Source organism: Schistocerca serialis, chromosome 11, assembly GCF_023864345.2.
Source record: "Schistocerca serialis cubense isolate TAMUIC-IGC-003099 chromosome 11, iqSchSeri2.2, whole genome shotgun sequence".
NCBI classification, from domain to species: Eukaryota; Metazoa; Arthropoda; class Insecta; order Orthoptera; family Acrididae; genus Schistocerca; species Schistocerca serialis.
The window spans coordinates 169,041,823-169,058,986 of NC_064648.1; the positions used below are offsets into that span (position 1 = coordinate 169,041,823).

The 17,164-nt window shown below is 39.4% G+C and overlaps 1 protein-coding gene across 14 annotated transcripts in view; it reads right to left on the reverse strand.

The window, feature by feature from the left end:
- LOC126427252 (GDNF-inducible zinc finger protein 1-like) overlaps positions 1-15,684 on the reverse strand; it is a 122,434-nt gene extending 106,750 nt beyond the window's left edge. For 3 of the 14 annotated variants that reach the window (XM_050089498.1, XM_050089510.1, XM_050089506.1), the window contains exon 1: positions 14,575-14,839. Coding sequence is in view for 1 of the 14 variants with exons in the window: in XM_050089509.1 (XP_049945466.1) it covers positions 14,852-14,878 (27 nt within the window). In the remaining 13 variants the exon portion in view is untranslated. The other 11 variants (XM_050089503.1, XM_050089507.1, XM_050089501.1 and 8 more) reach the window with 8 other exon arrangements.
- Between the last annotated feature and the right edge of the window lie 1,480 nt (positions 15,685-17,164).

Consider the following 17,164-nt stretch of genomic DNA (forward strand, 5'->3'; position numbering starts at 1 on the left):
GGCAAAAACTGTAGAGGAAGACAGAGATTGGAATACGTCAAGCAAATAATTGAGGACGTAGGTTGCAAGTGCTACTCTGAGATGAAGAGGTTAGCACAGTAAAGGAATTCGTGGTGGGCCGCAAAAACTGTAGAGGAAGACAGAGATTGGAATACGTCAAGCAAATAATTGAGGACGTAGGTTGCAAGTGCTACTCTGAGATGAAGAGGTTAGCACAGTAAAGGAATTCGTGGCGGGCCGCAGTAGACTGATGGGGGAAAAAAAAGTGGGTAATTTCCCCAACTCCCAAAAAAAAATTCGTGTAATATTTTGTGTAATGTATCTTGTATAGACACCTTTTATTAATCTGATATGTTCCACATCATTACGAAGTCCAAGGGCCATAATAAGGGATTTTAAAGTTTAGGGCGAAGTGGGACATTTCAAACCCAATAACATATAAAAGGCTCGCTGCCACATTAAAAAAGTAGTACCAAATGCAATCAACAGATGGCATAGGGTTAACAGCCACTGCTGTTAGCATACAACACGCTATATGCTCTATGCGTTTACTCCTCTGTGCTAGATAAAATGAAAGAGGCAGTGGATGTTCGTAACAGTTTGAGTGGACAGGAAAGATGTATAAAGGAGAAAGAACTGTCGCAGCAATGAGGAAAAAACTGAAACATCGAGGGATGGAATGAATTCATAAGTCCGTGTGATAAATGTATTCCTGCAAAAGCTCACACAGCACAGGGGTAAGTCCCATTTTTATACACTAACTTACACTTACAATAACTGGACAGAATGTTAATTCTTGAGATAACAAATGTATTGTTCCAGAAGACTTAAAGAGCTCGATATCATTTATCGTCAGTAAAATAATCTGATTTCTTATATTCCTAGAAAGCAGCATATTGTAATGCAAACACAGCAATCTAAAAATATTTAAAGTACAGTGGCTGTGATTAGACAAACATAAGGCACATGCAGTTAAGATCAGGAGAAGCTTGGGAAGACATCGTCATTTTGAGAAAAGTTGAACTAGCGCAAGACGTCGAAAAACTGGAGCTACCTGCCCTGGATGTACAAGCCACATCTGCAAAGAAAAGAAATATTTGACTGAAACGATGCAGCACCTGACAAATAATGACCATACACTGTTTTATAAAATCAGAATGAACTTTTACAATCTTTTTGCTGAGTACTGAACTGTGGCACTTAAGAGCTTTTCATCGTATTTCTACTTTCAGAATGTTTTTCCATACTTTTATAATACAATCTCTGTAACTTGCTTTGGAAACTAGATCCATATTATGCTTAACTTTCAAATAAAATACATTAAAAACAGGGCAGTACAATTATGACCAATAATTATCTAGCATACTTAAAACTCATTTTCCTCAAATTCATGATTTTGGCACTAAGAGCCTTTTTTTTATTTCAAGTCTTCAATTATAAATCAGTGGAATACGATTTCAAAGAGTTCCTCAGGGCTCTATCTTAGAGTCAATCTTGTTCCTCTAACAGAAATGAGTTATTTGTCCAACCACTCACATTTGCCAACAATACCGCATTACTTATTGAATAAGGAAATGGGAGAGAAATTCTGAACAGTGTCAAACACACTAAACAATCTAAGTGCACAGCTTCAATAGGACAATCTTAAACTTAACATCTCAAAGACACTCTACACAATTTAAAACCAAACAATCACAGATCAGTAACATCAGTACCCTACATAAAAATCAAGTTGTGGGAGCAGCTCAGTCCATCAAATTCTTGGGACTAAATTTTGACAAAAATGTAAGCTGGCAAACACACAAATTATTTATCTACTAAATTAGACAGCCTTGTTTTTTGCAATGTGCATACTATCTGCAGTAAGGAAATGGTGTACAACAGCAACTTCTGAAGCCATTGTTAGATATGGTTTTTTTTGGGGGGGGGGATTCATGTCTCATCATGAATCCTGCTACTTCAAAGACGAATCATTAGAGATATGTTGTAATACCTCTATAAAAACATCTTGTAGACCAATTTTCAGGAACATAAAAATATTACATACATCTGTGTTGTTCGTATTTCAGATCATTGTTTTTACACAGTAATTCCCAGCTGTAGATGGAGCAGCGAACAATGGTGGTCAAGTTAAGGGGACCACACTGTGGTTCAGGTTGAAAAAAATCGATTTTCGGTTTTCATCATATTTCAATAGATTAAGGTTTTATTTAAGTACTGTGAAAAGGATTTTGCTGAAAAACATTTTTTTCGAGCATTTTCCTACGACATGTGTTTATGTGCCTTGGAACGCAACAGTCGGTATTCTTTTGTTTCTGCTGTTTGTAAACAACACACTTTCAAACACGTGGTTATTTTTGTTCAAGGGGCAGGCAATTAGGAGAAATAAAGAAAATCTGGAGGGAATGAAGAGAGGTGTTTGGGCCATATTCTTCCATAAGTCCTCTACTGCTGATAAGCTGTCATGGATTGTGTCCGTCAGGAGAAAATTCGTGGTGGAAATACAATAGGGCTGAAGCAACTGGAGAATCTTATTCTCACCAGCATTCTCTTCCTGCTGCTGTTATTACAGCAATTAAACCTATTTTCAGAGACTTGGCTCACCGTGACCATCTAAGGAAATGTCTGCATGGGCAGACAGAACCCAAATGAAAGTTTCAACAGCATAATTTGGAACTGCCTCCCTAAAACTGTATTTTGTAGGCATGCATACAATGAAACTAGGAGTTCATGATGCTGTTGTTACATTCAGTTGTGGTGGTACTGGAAAGTGTTGGGTACTGAAAAAGCTGGGAATTAATCTTGGCGAAATTATGACGACTGGGCTGCAGCATTGCGATAAAATGAGGATAGCCGATGCAGACAGGTCTGCACCTAATACGGCCAACAAAGCAAGACAGACATCCAGGAAGGTGAAAAAGAAGCTGGAAAACCTGCTAGAGGCCAAAGAAGGGCCATCACGTGCAGCAGGACAGTTTAACTGTAAGTAACAAATTTCAAAAGTTTTTTCTTTCAAGTCAATTTCCCGCAAACTAAAATCTTCAGTGCATATGCCCCATTATATCAGAAAGTATCATAGATAAATGAATGAAATTTTCAGAGACTCTGCATAACATAAAAAGCCATCTCTGGTACTACAATCATTAATATTACCCTATTGGAAGTTCACAAAAAAATATTTTCTGCAGAAAAAACTTAGTATTTTTTGTTAATAAATTTAAAAAAGTATTTCTTAACAACTATAAAAAGGATACAGTAGATTTTAGTACAGTTGACTTTATTGTCATCATGTAACATACAGTAAAAATATTAAGGTCCTGCATCAAACAGTTTTTTTTGGAAATGGGTCAAATACTTGCCTAAATTAACACGGGTTAGATAGGCAGGCTGGGGTCCTCTTAAGGCTCATTCTCTGCATGTACGTCAAGCATTTTCTGACAACCGACGAGCATTCAGTAGTGTTCAAAGCAATCTGCTGTGAATGTCACTGCCAATGTAAGAATTAAATGTGATCGTAGCACATTATTTGGTGAATTTCTATTCCATCTGTTGAAAGTTGTCATCTCCGATTGTCGTGCTACGTCACAAACTCTACACACGAGAGCGAAGGAAATAATTTTAGGATGCACACTTTCTTCAAGCGCATAGCATGTGTGCACATACTGCAACTTTTGCTCGGAGGTGGCAACAGTGGAATCCCTGTCCATGCCTTGACCTGTCAAATCACCTGCATCCATCAGTTACATCAACTGCAGAAAATCATTTCAAACATACGTACAACACGGGACACAAAAAAACCATCTGAAACTCCAAAAACACACACACACACACACACACACACACACACACACACACACACACACACACACACACCAGTACAAGAGAACGAAAATCTATAACAAACTTGAGGGTAGGCATGTAATGGACATGGAGACAGGTTCACTGAAGAGGAAACTACACAATCTTCTGGTGGAAAAATGCTATTATTCAGTGGACGAATTTATGAATAATGGGATGATCATTTGAACAGTGTGAATGTTTAATTCCCAGGAAATTTAGACACTAAGTTGTGGTACATCATAAGAAAAACAATTTAATGTAACTGTGCTCAACCGAAAACTGTGCTTCAAAAAATAACATTAGAGAAGTAAGTAATTATGTACATCATAAGAGAACAGCCGACACGCTTTGTGTATAATATGATCAGCTTATCTGCAAAATGTATGATATAAGATGAACAGAATAAAATACAATATTGCTTTTTATAGAGAAGAGTAACGTGATCAATGAGGCACAGCACGGGCTTTAGAAGCTGTAAGGCTACCAATACAGTCACAGGTAACATTGTAGCTTATGTTATTGGGGCATTAGATGAGCGAAGAAGAGCCTGTGTTGTTTTCCTGGACCTTTCAAAGGCACCGATTGTGCGTGTCACTACAGACAAATACACAAACTAAACTTACAGTATCAGGGGAAAAGCAGCTGACATATCATTTGTGGAAAACAGATAGCAGTGTGTAGAAGTAAAGCATAAAATAAGTGTAACTCCGTATACAAACACTGTAACTTACAGCCAATAAAGTTTCAGGTACCCGAAGCATCAGTTGTAGCCTAGTGGGATGTGGGGAACCAGCTAAAAACCGTATCCAGGACCCAGGCTAACCGACACACCGCTCCTCGTCATTAATCCGACAGGCAGATTCGATCTGGGCCAGTACACCTCCCCATCACGGAAGCGGTACTTTAACACGCACGGCTCTTCGGGCGGGTTTGCATACGATACTTCAGTCGCAGGAAAAAGTGACCCAGCAGAAGACCTGGAATCGAGCATCTCTGAGAATCCGAGGCAGGTTTATAAATATTTCAGTGAAAACAGCGGGCGTACCGGTTGTGAGGCACCACCCGTCTGCTCTGACCGTTGACGTACTTGTGACGTGATTCGAGGTTTTGTGTGACATTATCGAGTCACGTTGTGTGTGTTTCAGAGTGGAAGTGAAATAATGTTGTAGACGGTACTGTGCATGAAAAGCTGGTGTGTTCTAGCAGTTTAATTATGTGGTGGCGATGTGTGTGTGAGGAATGTTATTGTGTCATTTGGTGTGCTACAGTCATCACGATGTGCCAAAGTGTGTGAAATTACATGGTAGCACAATGGATATATTGTGAACACCACTGAGTGGGTGGATCACTTTTTATTTAAATCATGGGAGAAGGTATGTGGATCAATGTTTCTTAATACTATATCAAACATGTGACTATCATTAATAAACACTGATCCCATTACAAAGATTATTCAAAACTATTTTCTCGTGGGTTTCTTTGTTCTATCCGGCTCATCACTCATCATTCACCATGCATACTGTTACTGACTGCAGTATGCAACAGAAAAGCCACCGACACTGCAACTGCACTTTCACCCTAGGATTGAGCTACATAGCAGAACTGGAGATTGGGATACCATTATCTTATGGTGTGTTTAGTATAGTTTTGTTAGATTTTATTTTTCTGGCAGTTTAGATTGTTTCGTTTTTTACTTGTGTTGGGTCTCGAATGGTGTTTTATTATTATTGAATTTTTAGTCTGTCCCCACACAAAACCTTTTCCCATGGGTGTCCCACTAATTTAATTGGCTTTAGTCTGCATATTGGTTCACATAGCATTTGTATTTGCAGGCAATACGATCTACGTTTCGGTTGCCACGTCAGATATGCTCGAAACAGGGATTTCCGGCACTGTGATGACATTATTGGTCAGAGATGACAGATGGTATCCCAGGCTCCAGTAATCGCTAAACAACTTCTTTGTAAGTGCAAATAATATTAGATTAGATACAATTACAAGCAAATAAAACTACAAACACTAACAATGTATTTCTAGAATTATGTAACTCAGATCTCAGTGAAATAGGGAATAACTGTAATAACGTCACGTGACGAGGGCCTCCCGTCGGGTAGACCATGACCAGGTGCAAGTCTTTCAATTTGATGCCACTTCGGCGACTCGCGCGTCCCTGAGCGGAGAAAATCTCCGACCCAGCCGGGAATCGAACCCGGGCCCTCGGGATTGACAGTCCGTCACGCCGACCACTCAGCTACCGGGAGCAGACCGGGAATTACTAATTCCTGGGTGTTATTGTTGATAAACCCTTGACATGGTAGGACCATACCAGCAAAGTATGTTCAAAAACAAGTACTACACATTCTTCACGTGAGAGCTATTTAGAACAGTATAGACAGACATGCAGTTAATATACTATGACAACATCTACTCCCACTTATATTTCATTACAGTCCAAAGAAATGTAGCATGTACGCATATACCAGTAAAAAAGTTAGGGGGGCATTCCATATCAAGTAGCCTAAGGGTCCCCGCTCGACCATCTCCAATTTCGATGAAATGTTTACAGGATGTACTTACAGCTTCATAAGCTTACAGCTTACAGCTTCATGGCAGGGGTAAAATACAGGGGGCGAAAGGCTATTTACAATTTGTACAGAAACCAGATGGCAGTTATAAGAGTCGAGGGACATGAAAGGGAAGCAGTGGTTGGGAAGGGAGTAAGACAGGGTTGTAGCCTCTCCCCGATGTTGTTCAATCTGTATATTGAGCAAGCAGTAAAGGAAACAAAAGAAAAATTCGGAGTAGGTATTAAAATTCATGGAGAAGAAATAAAAACTTTGAGGTTCGCCGATGACATTGTAATTCTGTCAGAGACAGCCAAGGACTTGGAAGAGCAGTTGAATGGAATGGACAGTGTCTTGAAAGGAGGATATAAGATGAACATCAACAAAAGCAAAACAAGGATAATGGAATGTAGTCTAATTAAGTCAAGTAATGCTGAGGGAATTAGATTAGGAAATGAGACACTTAAAGTAGTAAAGAAGTTTTGCTATTTGGGGAGCAAAATAACTGATGATGGTCGAAGTAGAGGGGATATAAAATGTAGGCTGGCAATGGCAAGGAAAGCGTTTCTGAAGAAGAGAAATTTGTTAACATCCAGTATTGATTTAAGTGTCAGGAAGTCATTTCTGAAAGTATTCGTATGGAGTGTAGCCATGTATGGAAGTGAAACATGGACGATAAATAGTTTGGACAAGAAGAGAATAGAAGCTTTCGAAATGTGGTGCTACAGAAGAATGCTGAAGATTAGATGGGTAGATCACATAACTAATGAGGAAGTATTGAATAGGATTGGGGAGAAGACAAGTTTGTGGCACAACTTGACCAGAAGAAGGGATCGGTTGGTAGGACATGTTCTGAGGCATCAAGGAATCACCAATTTAGTATTGGAGGGCAGCGTGGAGGGTAAAAATCATAAAGGGAGACCAAGAGATGAATACACTAAGCAGATTCAGAAGGATGTAGGTTGCAGTAGGTACTGGGAGATGAAAAAGCTTGCACAGGATAGAGTAGCATGGAGAGCTGCATCAAACCAGTCTCAGGACTGAAGACCACAACAACAACAACAACAACAACAACAACAACAGCTTAGTTGTAGTACAAAAGGTCAAACTACGGTAAATTCATCATAGTGTGTTATCGAAGTTGCTCATAAATCTCGTCGTACCAAATTTTGGCTATATTTTATTGCATTATATCTACTGAAAGAGTAACTTTCTCAAGCTAATACTTTGGTTATCTGCAGCCTGCCTGCATGTCATAAAGCTCTGCAAGTGGCATCAAATAATAACCGAGTTATCAAAGTTCAAAGTTTGCTAAAAAAATTTAATCAATCAATGTTGGTTCACTTTCAAAAGGTCATATCTCAAAAGGGGTCACTCAAATTTGATTTTTGTCAGCACCACTGGAAAGAGCTCACCTTGTTTGATCAGAAAAAGTTGTTTTTATTTCGGAGACTTTGCATTTAAGAACAAGTAAACTTATATTTTCATTACATTACATTTCTCAATGTAGTGACTTTAAATGATCAACTTTGATTTACCATTACTCGGGATCTAAGAGACCTGCCATGCTGAAACTTTGTGATCCTGTTCAACATTTGGGTACAATATCTTAGCTGTAAAACAAAAGGTCAAACTATGGTAAATTCATCATAGTGTTCTATCAAAGTGGCTCATAAATCTTGCAGTACCATATTTTGACTATACTTTATTGCCACGCATCTACTGGAAGAATAGTTTTCTGAAGCTGATACTTTAGTTATCTGCAACCTGTCAGCATGTCAAAGCTCTGCAAGTGGAACCCGGATTGCACAAATAATAACTGAGTTATCTGAGCTCACCTTGTCTGATCATAAAAAGTTGTTTTTATTTTGCAGACAGACCAGTTTAGTGTCAACAATGGAGTTTGGTAACACGCTTCAACAATCTGTCTGAAGCACACTGTTGTGCAGCGAAGAGTGTTCAGATGATGTGTCTGCCTTTTTAAATGATGTAAAGTGTGTTCTCATTACTGGATAAACATCTTTTTTCGGTAAGTAAACATTATTTTAAGGTACGGGGTGACACTCTAGAAATGTTTATCAGGTTATTTAATTTTTTTCTGTTGTATTCTCAAGGAAGTTCCCATTATCTATGTTTAATATTTTTCAGTTGGAAATATACACAACTTCTACTTTATCTAATATTGAAACAAATGACAATTGGAAGCATAAATTTAATTGTAGTGTAATGGATATCCACGAGGTTTCAGTACCGTATGTAATTGGTCTTGCAGATAATTCTGCACGTCATCTGAAAACACACACACAACAAAAAGGCTTCATTCCAATCAAAGAATTTTCAGTAGAGCAACAGGAATTAATAAAGCAATGAAGCGACATATGTCTTACCGGAAATGCACAAATTTGCTTCCATCACAAAGCAATACTTGTGGACAAATATGACTTTCTAGAGAGATCTTTTAATCCTTTTGGTGCAAAGAACCATTCTGTTAAAAAGGATTTACAGATTGTCAATGTGGAAACAGCAAAACCATTACAAGCCGTGACTAAGAGCAATGTGAAACCTGGTCAGAAGATCTGTCCAACTTGCAGAAAACAATTTTTAGCGCAGAAAGCAGAAAAATCAGTCAACTTCAAAGCAGTCAGAAGATCAAGCATATCCAGAAGTATCAATCGATTCAAGTTTAAATGCTTTTGGGGTGTCAGCTCTAAAATTTTAGCATGTATCAAAAGGGGACGTGAAAGGTTACGGAAAATAAAAATTCGCGAAGCTCGAGAGCAAATTGCGAATAACATTGCCGGTGCTGGAGGATTCGCCCAAAAAAGGTCTTCAAACATCTAGTACAAGCAAGACACGTCGTGACTGAAGATTATAGGCAGCTGATTAAAAAACTGAAAGAGAAGTTGCAATTGTCAAGGTAGCCTGAGAAACTGCAAATACTGACATTAGTACCACTAAGCTGAACTGTAAAAGAGACAATGCAAGAATTGGGTGTTTCGGAGTAGTATTAGTAGTAGTAGAAGGTGTTTGGGTGCACGACAGCAAGATCTTCAGCGCCCGTTCAGTAACATAGTGAGACGGGTATCAAGAAAAAAACTCAGAACAGTAATATAAAACAGAACATAAAACACAGGTAACAAGGTGTGAAAAATATGTGCCTACCCACACCGAAGTGTCGGATGAAGCAGGGCGTCAGCAGTAAAACACAGACAACACAGGAAGAAAGTGGTAGAGGGAGCTAAAACAATGCAGCAGATGGAAGTGGCTGGCTGACCGCAAGGAAAAAAGGGAGGGGCCAGCCACTCCGCAGTACACTAAAACCTCCAGCCTAAAAGTTTAGGTGAGACTCCAGGCACAGCACAAAACTTTAAAACCCTAGACACACACGTCTCATCATTAGCTAAAACACAGGGCAGATCCCCATCAACTTGTGCTGCCGCCCTTGCATTGCGGTAAAAATGCAGTGTGTTAAAATGTGGCAGACAAAGATGTGCACACCACAAGCATCACAGAATGGGGGATCCTCCCGCCGTAATAGAAAGCTACGTGTGAGAGGACAGTGTCCGATCAGAAGACGTGTGAGGGCCACCTCTTCCCGCCTGAGCACCCGGCAGGAGGAACGCCACGGCCGAGTAGTTGACTTCACCGACCGCAGTTTATTGGCCGTCACCGCCAGCCATTCGTCCTCCCACAACCCGTGCACTTCCTGTGGAGTGCAGAGATGACAGACTGCGAGGGAATAGGACACTGGGCCACATCCTGCTCTCTGCGGGCCTCCTCGGGAGCCCGATCGGCCTGTTCGTTGCCCCATTTTCCTACACGACCAGCCAGCCAGCAGAAGGACACCTCCTTACCCCACCGTTGGAGCAGGTACAGTTGGTCACGTATCAGCTGGACCACTTCCTCAGTCGGGTACAGGTTCTGCAGTGATTGTAAGGCACTAAGAGAATCGGAGCAGAGAAGAAATCGATCGCCCCGAACACGATTCGTCTGCTCCGGTGCCTTCAGGATCGCGCGGAGCTCCGCTGCGAAAACGGTATATTCGTCAGGGAGGTGAAGCCGAGTAACGTGATCGGGGAACACTACAGAACAGCCGAGGAAATTCTCCTGTTTGGAGCCATCAGTGTAAACGACGGTGAAACTGAGATACACATCTAGAATGTTAAAAAACCAGAGATTGAAATCTAAAATCTGGTGTGCTATCTTTCTTAAAAGTAGTCAAATCTAAAATAAGTTTGGGTCACCAGAGGAGCCGAGGTGGAAATCTGCTCCAACCGCGACGTAAAACACGAAGACCAGCCACAGATATCACAGCGAGGCTATCGTGTGCGCGAATCCCACAGGGCTGCGTCGCTCGTTGCCGGTAATGAAATAGCCGTGCCAGAGGACGCTGAGCAACGGTACGGTATGCAGGTGTGTATGGTGTGGACAAAGTTTCATAGGCCTGGTGCACCGTAAGTAGCCGTCGCCACATATGAAGTGGCGGTTCACTGGCCTCTGCTCAGATGCTCGGTACGGGGCTAGTTCAGAATGCCCCAGTGGCCAACCGAAGCCCTTCGTGGTGCACAACGTCCGACAACTTTAAGTAAGAAAGCCTCGCAGACCAATACACCGTGCACCAATAATCGAGCCAAGATCACACGAACGCCCTGTAAAACTGGAGCAGACGAGTCCTGTCGGCTCCCCGTGTACTGTGGCTGAGACATTTTAAAATACTTAGAGCCTCAAGTGACCGTCGTTTCAGGTCTTTAAGATGAGGTAACCACATAAGCTTCGAGTAAAAAACGAGCCCCAGAAATCTCACCGTGTCTTTAAAAGTAAGAATAGTTTCCCTCGTCCTCAACTCGGGAAAGGTTAAAATCCAACGAGAACGGTGAAAAAGAACACATACGGACTTCTCAGTGGAAAACTTAAAACCACTCTTCTGCGCCCAGTCAACCGGACGTCTAAGAGTAAGTTGCAACTGACGCGTTGTCGTTGCAAGGCTGGGTGTTTCAGAGAGGGTGGTAAAAGCAGCTAGGAAGTTACAGGCGGAAAATGGTGTATTAGCTCTGCCAAAGAATAAGTGGCACAAGAAGATTAAAGATGCTGTAAAAGAAAGATTGGTAACATTTTTACAGAATGGAGAATTTAGCCGAATTTGTCCAGGTAAAAAAAAAAAAAAGACTGTGTATCAATTAGAATAGAAGGAAGGAAAGTTTTGATGCAAAAATACCTTCTGAATAATTTTAAAGAAATGTTTGCTGCACATCAACTTCAGCATGGGCCAGAAATTGGATTTTCCAAATTTTGCGAATTGAGTCCAAAATGGTGCATCACAGGGGGTGCTGCAGGGACCCACTCAGTCTGTGTTTGCACTTTACACCAAAATGTGAAACTTATGCTCGCAAGCACTACAATTAAAGAAGATTATAAGGGTCCGATTGCTAAAACAGTGCGCAATTTGGAATCCACAGGCTGCATGCTTCATCGCTATGAAATCTGTCTGGGAAAGAACTACTGGAACAGTTTTTAGAAAGTAGTTTTGAAGACAGTGATCCAGATGATGCGATTGGGTTCACACAGTGATGTGCACTCTGATAAAGATACATTAGAAACCGAGCAGATGACCACCGAGGATTTTATTGAATATCTGATTTCAAAAACTGACGAACTTTCCACTATCATCATGTTTTCAAAGCACCAGAGCAAGCACCTAAAATGCATAAAAGAAAGCTGTAAGCCGACTGAACTGACATATTAATGGACTTTGCTGACAATTATTCCTTCATCGCCCAGGATGCAGCTCAAAGTTTTCACTGGAATAACAGCCAAGCAACTTCTCACCCACTTTTTGTGTACTTCAGAAATAACTTGGACATCAGCAGCATCAGCTACTGTATAATAAGCAACAGACTGAAACATGATCCAACTGCTGTACTTGCTTTCATACACATTTACTACTTCAGTGATGGGTCAGCAGCACAGTACAAAAACTTCAAAAATTTTCTGAATCTCTGCCACCATCAAAATGACTTTGGAACTTTTTTGCTAGAAGCCACGGAAAATCTCCACGTGATGAAATTGGAGGAACTGCACAGCGCCTGGCAGCAAGAGCAAACCTTCAAAGACCATCCGAGGACCAGATTTTGACACCAACTGATTTGTTTAAATACTGCACAAAGAATATTAGAGGAATCCAATTAATTTTTGTTTTAAAAGAAGAAACTGAAACATTAAAAACTGAGCAGGAAACAAAGTTCAAAAATGGATGCACAGTATCAGGAACAAAAGAGAATCACCATTTTGTGCCATTAAATGAAAAGCAAGCTTATATTAGAAGAGTATCCAATGATACAAATTTTTTTGTGGCAAATGTTGACCAAACTCAAGCAAAAGCTTCATTCAGAAATATTACAGCCTTACAACTGGGCCAATACATTGCCTATATAGGCCTATATGATGGAAAATGGTGGATTGGTAATGTGTCTGAAGTTTCAGAAGAAGAAAATGATGTTTTAGTCAGTTTCATGCACCATAATGGACCTGCACATTCATTCTATTGGCCAGCTAGGAAGGATGCTTGTCGGATTCCAAACCAACACATTATTTCTGTTATTCCAGCTCCATCAGCAACAAGAATGGACCGATATTGTAGCTTGTTCGAATCAACTATAATTGCTATTAGTAACAAATTTTAGCAAATGAATTAATAAGAACTGAAATATTTGGCTTGGGAACCATAAAGAGTAAGACTGGTACATGTATTTTTTAATGTAATATAAATGTAAGTTTATTTGGTACGACAAGATTTATGGGCCACTTTGATAGCACACTATGATGAATTTACCACAGTTTGAACTTTTGTTTTACAGCTAAGATACTGTACCCAAAAAAGTTGAACAGGATCACGAAGTTTTAGCACAACAGGTCTCTTAGATCCTCAACAATGGTAAAACAAAATTGATCATTTATTCGTTTCAGTTGCACTGGTAAAAAACGAGCCTTTACGAAAAGGTGACTAGTGGCCCCACCATACTACTTATGAAGCTGTAATTTGGCAGTGCTTCATGTAAGGTCTATATGTACATCCTGTAAAAATTTCATAAAAACTGGAGACGGTCAGGTGGGGAGTTTAGGCCACTTAACATGAAATAACCCACTTGTGCTTCAAACCAAGACTGTTAGATGAGTTACAGATTTGACTCTAAGATAATGCAGCATAAATCGAGAGCTTAATATCATAACTGTCATTCACTACATATATTTGCAACAATAGTATGCACTTAAAAGCATATAATAATGTGCATTTAAATACATATACAAAATTAGAATGCGAAATAGGGATGGTTACTGTCTACATAACAGGCCATTCAAGTTAACTGTAAAAGATTTAGGCCAATTATCCTGCTGCTGATCGTTCTTGTTGTTTGCTCCGAGTAGCATAGACAGACAAGGCATGACAAGGTGAACCTGCCAGATTGCAAGATAGAAGTTTAATGGGTGCATGATGTACATAACAAAACTGAAATGGTGGAAGTGCAAAACTGTGAAAATAAGTGCGTCAATTTGTGTCCACATTAAGAGCTTAAAATTCATGTTTTTATCTCATCCAACTTATTTTCAGGAGGTGGTGGCTCCATAGCTCTTAATTTGAAAAATGCCATTACCACCTTCAGCTGCTGATGCAAGACTTTATTACACAACCAGTTTCATAGGCGAAATATAAAATCATGAATTATACACTACTGTATAATGGTCGTAACATCTATCACAGTTGTAAGATGAATGAGCACGCAACCTAGCACAGTAATTTCTGTTATGAAAAATTAGTGCATTATTATTCATGATTTTAAATTTCGTCTAACATGATTCTGTGAATAATTTTATGTAGGCCTACCTCATGATGGCCAAACAACAAACTGGGTGAGTAAATAACGCAGTTTACCAGCAGCTCAAGGTGGTAATATGACATTTTTGAAACGTCGTCCAACATACGTTAAAGAAATCACGCATTTGTACAAGGCCGATTAAATTTAAGTATTCATTAAACTAGATATGTCAGTGTTGCGTTATATATACGCATAAATACAATTGAAACTGTATGCCCTGACTGCATCTATACGGCTAAAATTGCCTACAGATGGATTATCGTAATGACGTTAATAAATAATCTGTTTACATTACGTACATTTCCCTCGCTTTAAATTTTCAAGTCCATTTTTTTAATACGATCCTCGAGCGGTCCACTGCTATACAATAAACTACCAATACAGATCCTGTGTAGGTGCATACAATGCAATATGTTCCATTGCAGTCATTGTACCTTCGCATATGCAAACCCTTAAATGCTTCATTAAATTCTTGCCACATTCAGCTTGGTCATAAATCATGATTTCGTAAAACACTAATAGCGTCAACTACTGAAGACAAACAATACACCAGTCTGTAGGAACCAAAATACTTACCAAAAGGTAAAAATATTGACCTGTCATATGAATAACGCCGACGCAGCCGACTACATATATAAATACTATGGTGACAGAACAAAGATGGCCGCAAAGTATCACAGCTCAAAACATTTTCAAAATTAACCTTTATTCCTCTTATAACTCACAGAGTCGCATTAACTGGGAAAAAAACTTCACGAATTTAAGTTTTATTCAGTCAAAAGTACACTAATGACATCATTGCGAAATGTTGGCATACACATAACTACAGTCGCGGAAACATTGAACCTGCCGACACTCGTCTGATTGACATCATCAATAACAAGCAGAACATAAAGTACTCATCGAATGTGTGAAAATAATCCTCTTGACAATACTTCGATGGGTTCGTCAATTTACAGTCACCCGGGATCGCAATTAAAACAAACAGAAAATACCTTTCACGCGCTCTGTGAAATTCGTGATCGGCTGTAATTAACCCACACGCACTATATTACCACCCTATGCCAAGAATTAACAAAACCGTTGACGTCCATTTAGCTAAGATTCCGAGGAAACTTCAATTATTGCAATAACATAACATCAAAATATTAATTTATCGTTCCGCTTTCCCACTAACCAAATGAAACTGAAAGCTTTCAAGTAGTGGTGGGCAGGAAATCGCGTATCTATTAGAAATCACATTGATTGAAAAGTCACGGATATCACATTTACCATCTGTTGCTAATTTTCGTACTGCTTTCTGAAAACTTGGTGTCATTCTATGGAATTAGCTGCGATTTCAGTGACAAATCGCGGCTAGAAGTCGCAAGAAGCAACTAATGAGCGCAGTTAATATTCTTTGCCTAGTGCCATCTGTTGACCGACGTACGTACTTCGTTATGAGAGGCTTGTGCCTCACGAGATCGATGTGCCGTGCGCGCATATGAAGGGCTTATTTTTAGTGCCATCTGTTGACCGACGTTCGTACTTCGTTATGAGAGCCTTGTGCCTCACGAGATCGATGTGCCATGTGTGCACATGAAGGGCTTATTTCAATAATGGTAGAAGTCCACTTTTGTTCATTTTGAGATACAGAGTCCTAAAGTTAAATGAGCGCTGAAAAATCTGCAGTTAAGATACATGAAATATTCAAGCTTATGGCTTCTAACTAGAGATGAACCTTTCATTGTTTGTTTGGATCATCAATAGTCAGCAGATATTTTAACTCTACCCAATTTTAACTCAGTCAATCTGAAATGTCAGCTATCTTTTTTGCATCAGAATATTCGAGGACTGAGAGATAAAATTAATGAATTAATTATCTGCATAGATGAATTAGAGTCTTCAAACCCAGCTGACATAATCTGCCTCTCTGAACATCATGTGACCACTGCTATAGAACTTTTAAGTGTTATAGGGTTTAGGTTAGCATCTCAATTTTGTAGATCAGAAATGGAGAAAGGAGGAGTTGCCACATTCATCAGGAACTGTCATAAATTTAAGAACATAGACATTCATACATTTTGCCTAGAACAGCATATGGAAGCATGTGCAACAGAAGTAGAATTTCACAAAAAATCATTCATAATATTAAGTGTATATCGAGCACCTGCAGGTAACTTTAATCTGTTTGTAAACCACCTTGAAGCTGTACTGGCCCATTTAACAACCAAAAACAAAGAAATAGTGGTTGCTGGTGATTTCAATGTAGATTTCCTTAAAGACTCTCCCAATAAGAACTTATTTGAGTTAGTAACACTATCACTCAACTTAATTCCCACTGTAAAGTTCCCCACTAGGATGGCCACTTGCTCACAAACAGCCATTGATAATATCTTTACAGAAAAGTCCAATGAACAAAATTATATTACAAAACCAATAGTCAATGGCCTCTCAGACCATGACATACAGTTCCTTCTGTTAAATGTTAATACTGAACAGGATATAAAATCTGTTAAATCTGAGCTCAAGAGAGTAATCAGTAAGCCAAAAATTGATTATTTTAGGACACTCCTCAGAGACATTCACTGGACTGATGTTTACAGTGCTCATGGCATGAATGAAAAATAAAACACTTTTGCTAATAAAGTGCTTACCTTATTCGAACACTGCTTTCCCCCAAAATTTACCAAGGTTAGAGCAAAGTCTACAAAGAAGCCATGGATTACTCGAGGAATAGGGGTACCTTGTAAAACAAAAAGAAAACTGTACCTGTCAATCCGAAACATTTCCGATGCTGATGATATAGCACGTTATAAGAAATACTGTAAAATATTAAAGACTGCAATACGGACATCAAAGTAAATATATTACAAGGAAAAGATAGTCATATCAGATATCAAAATAAAG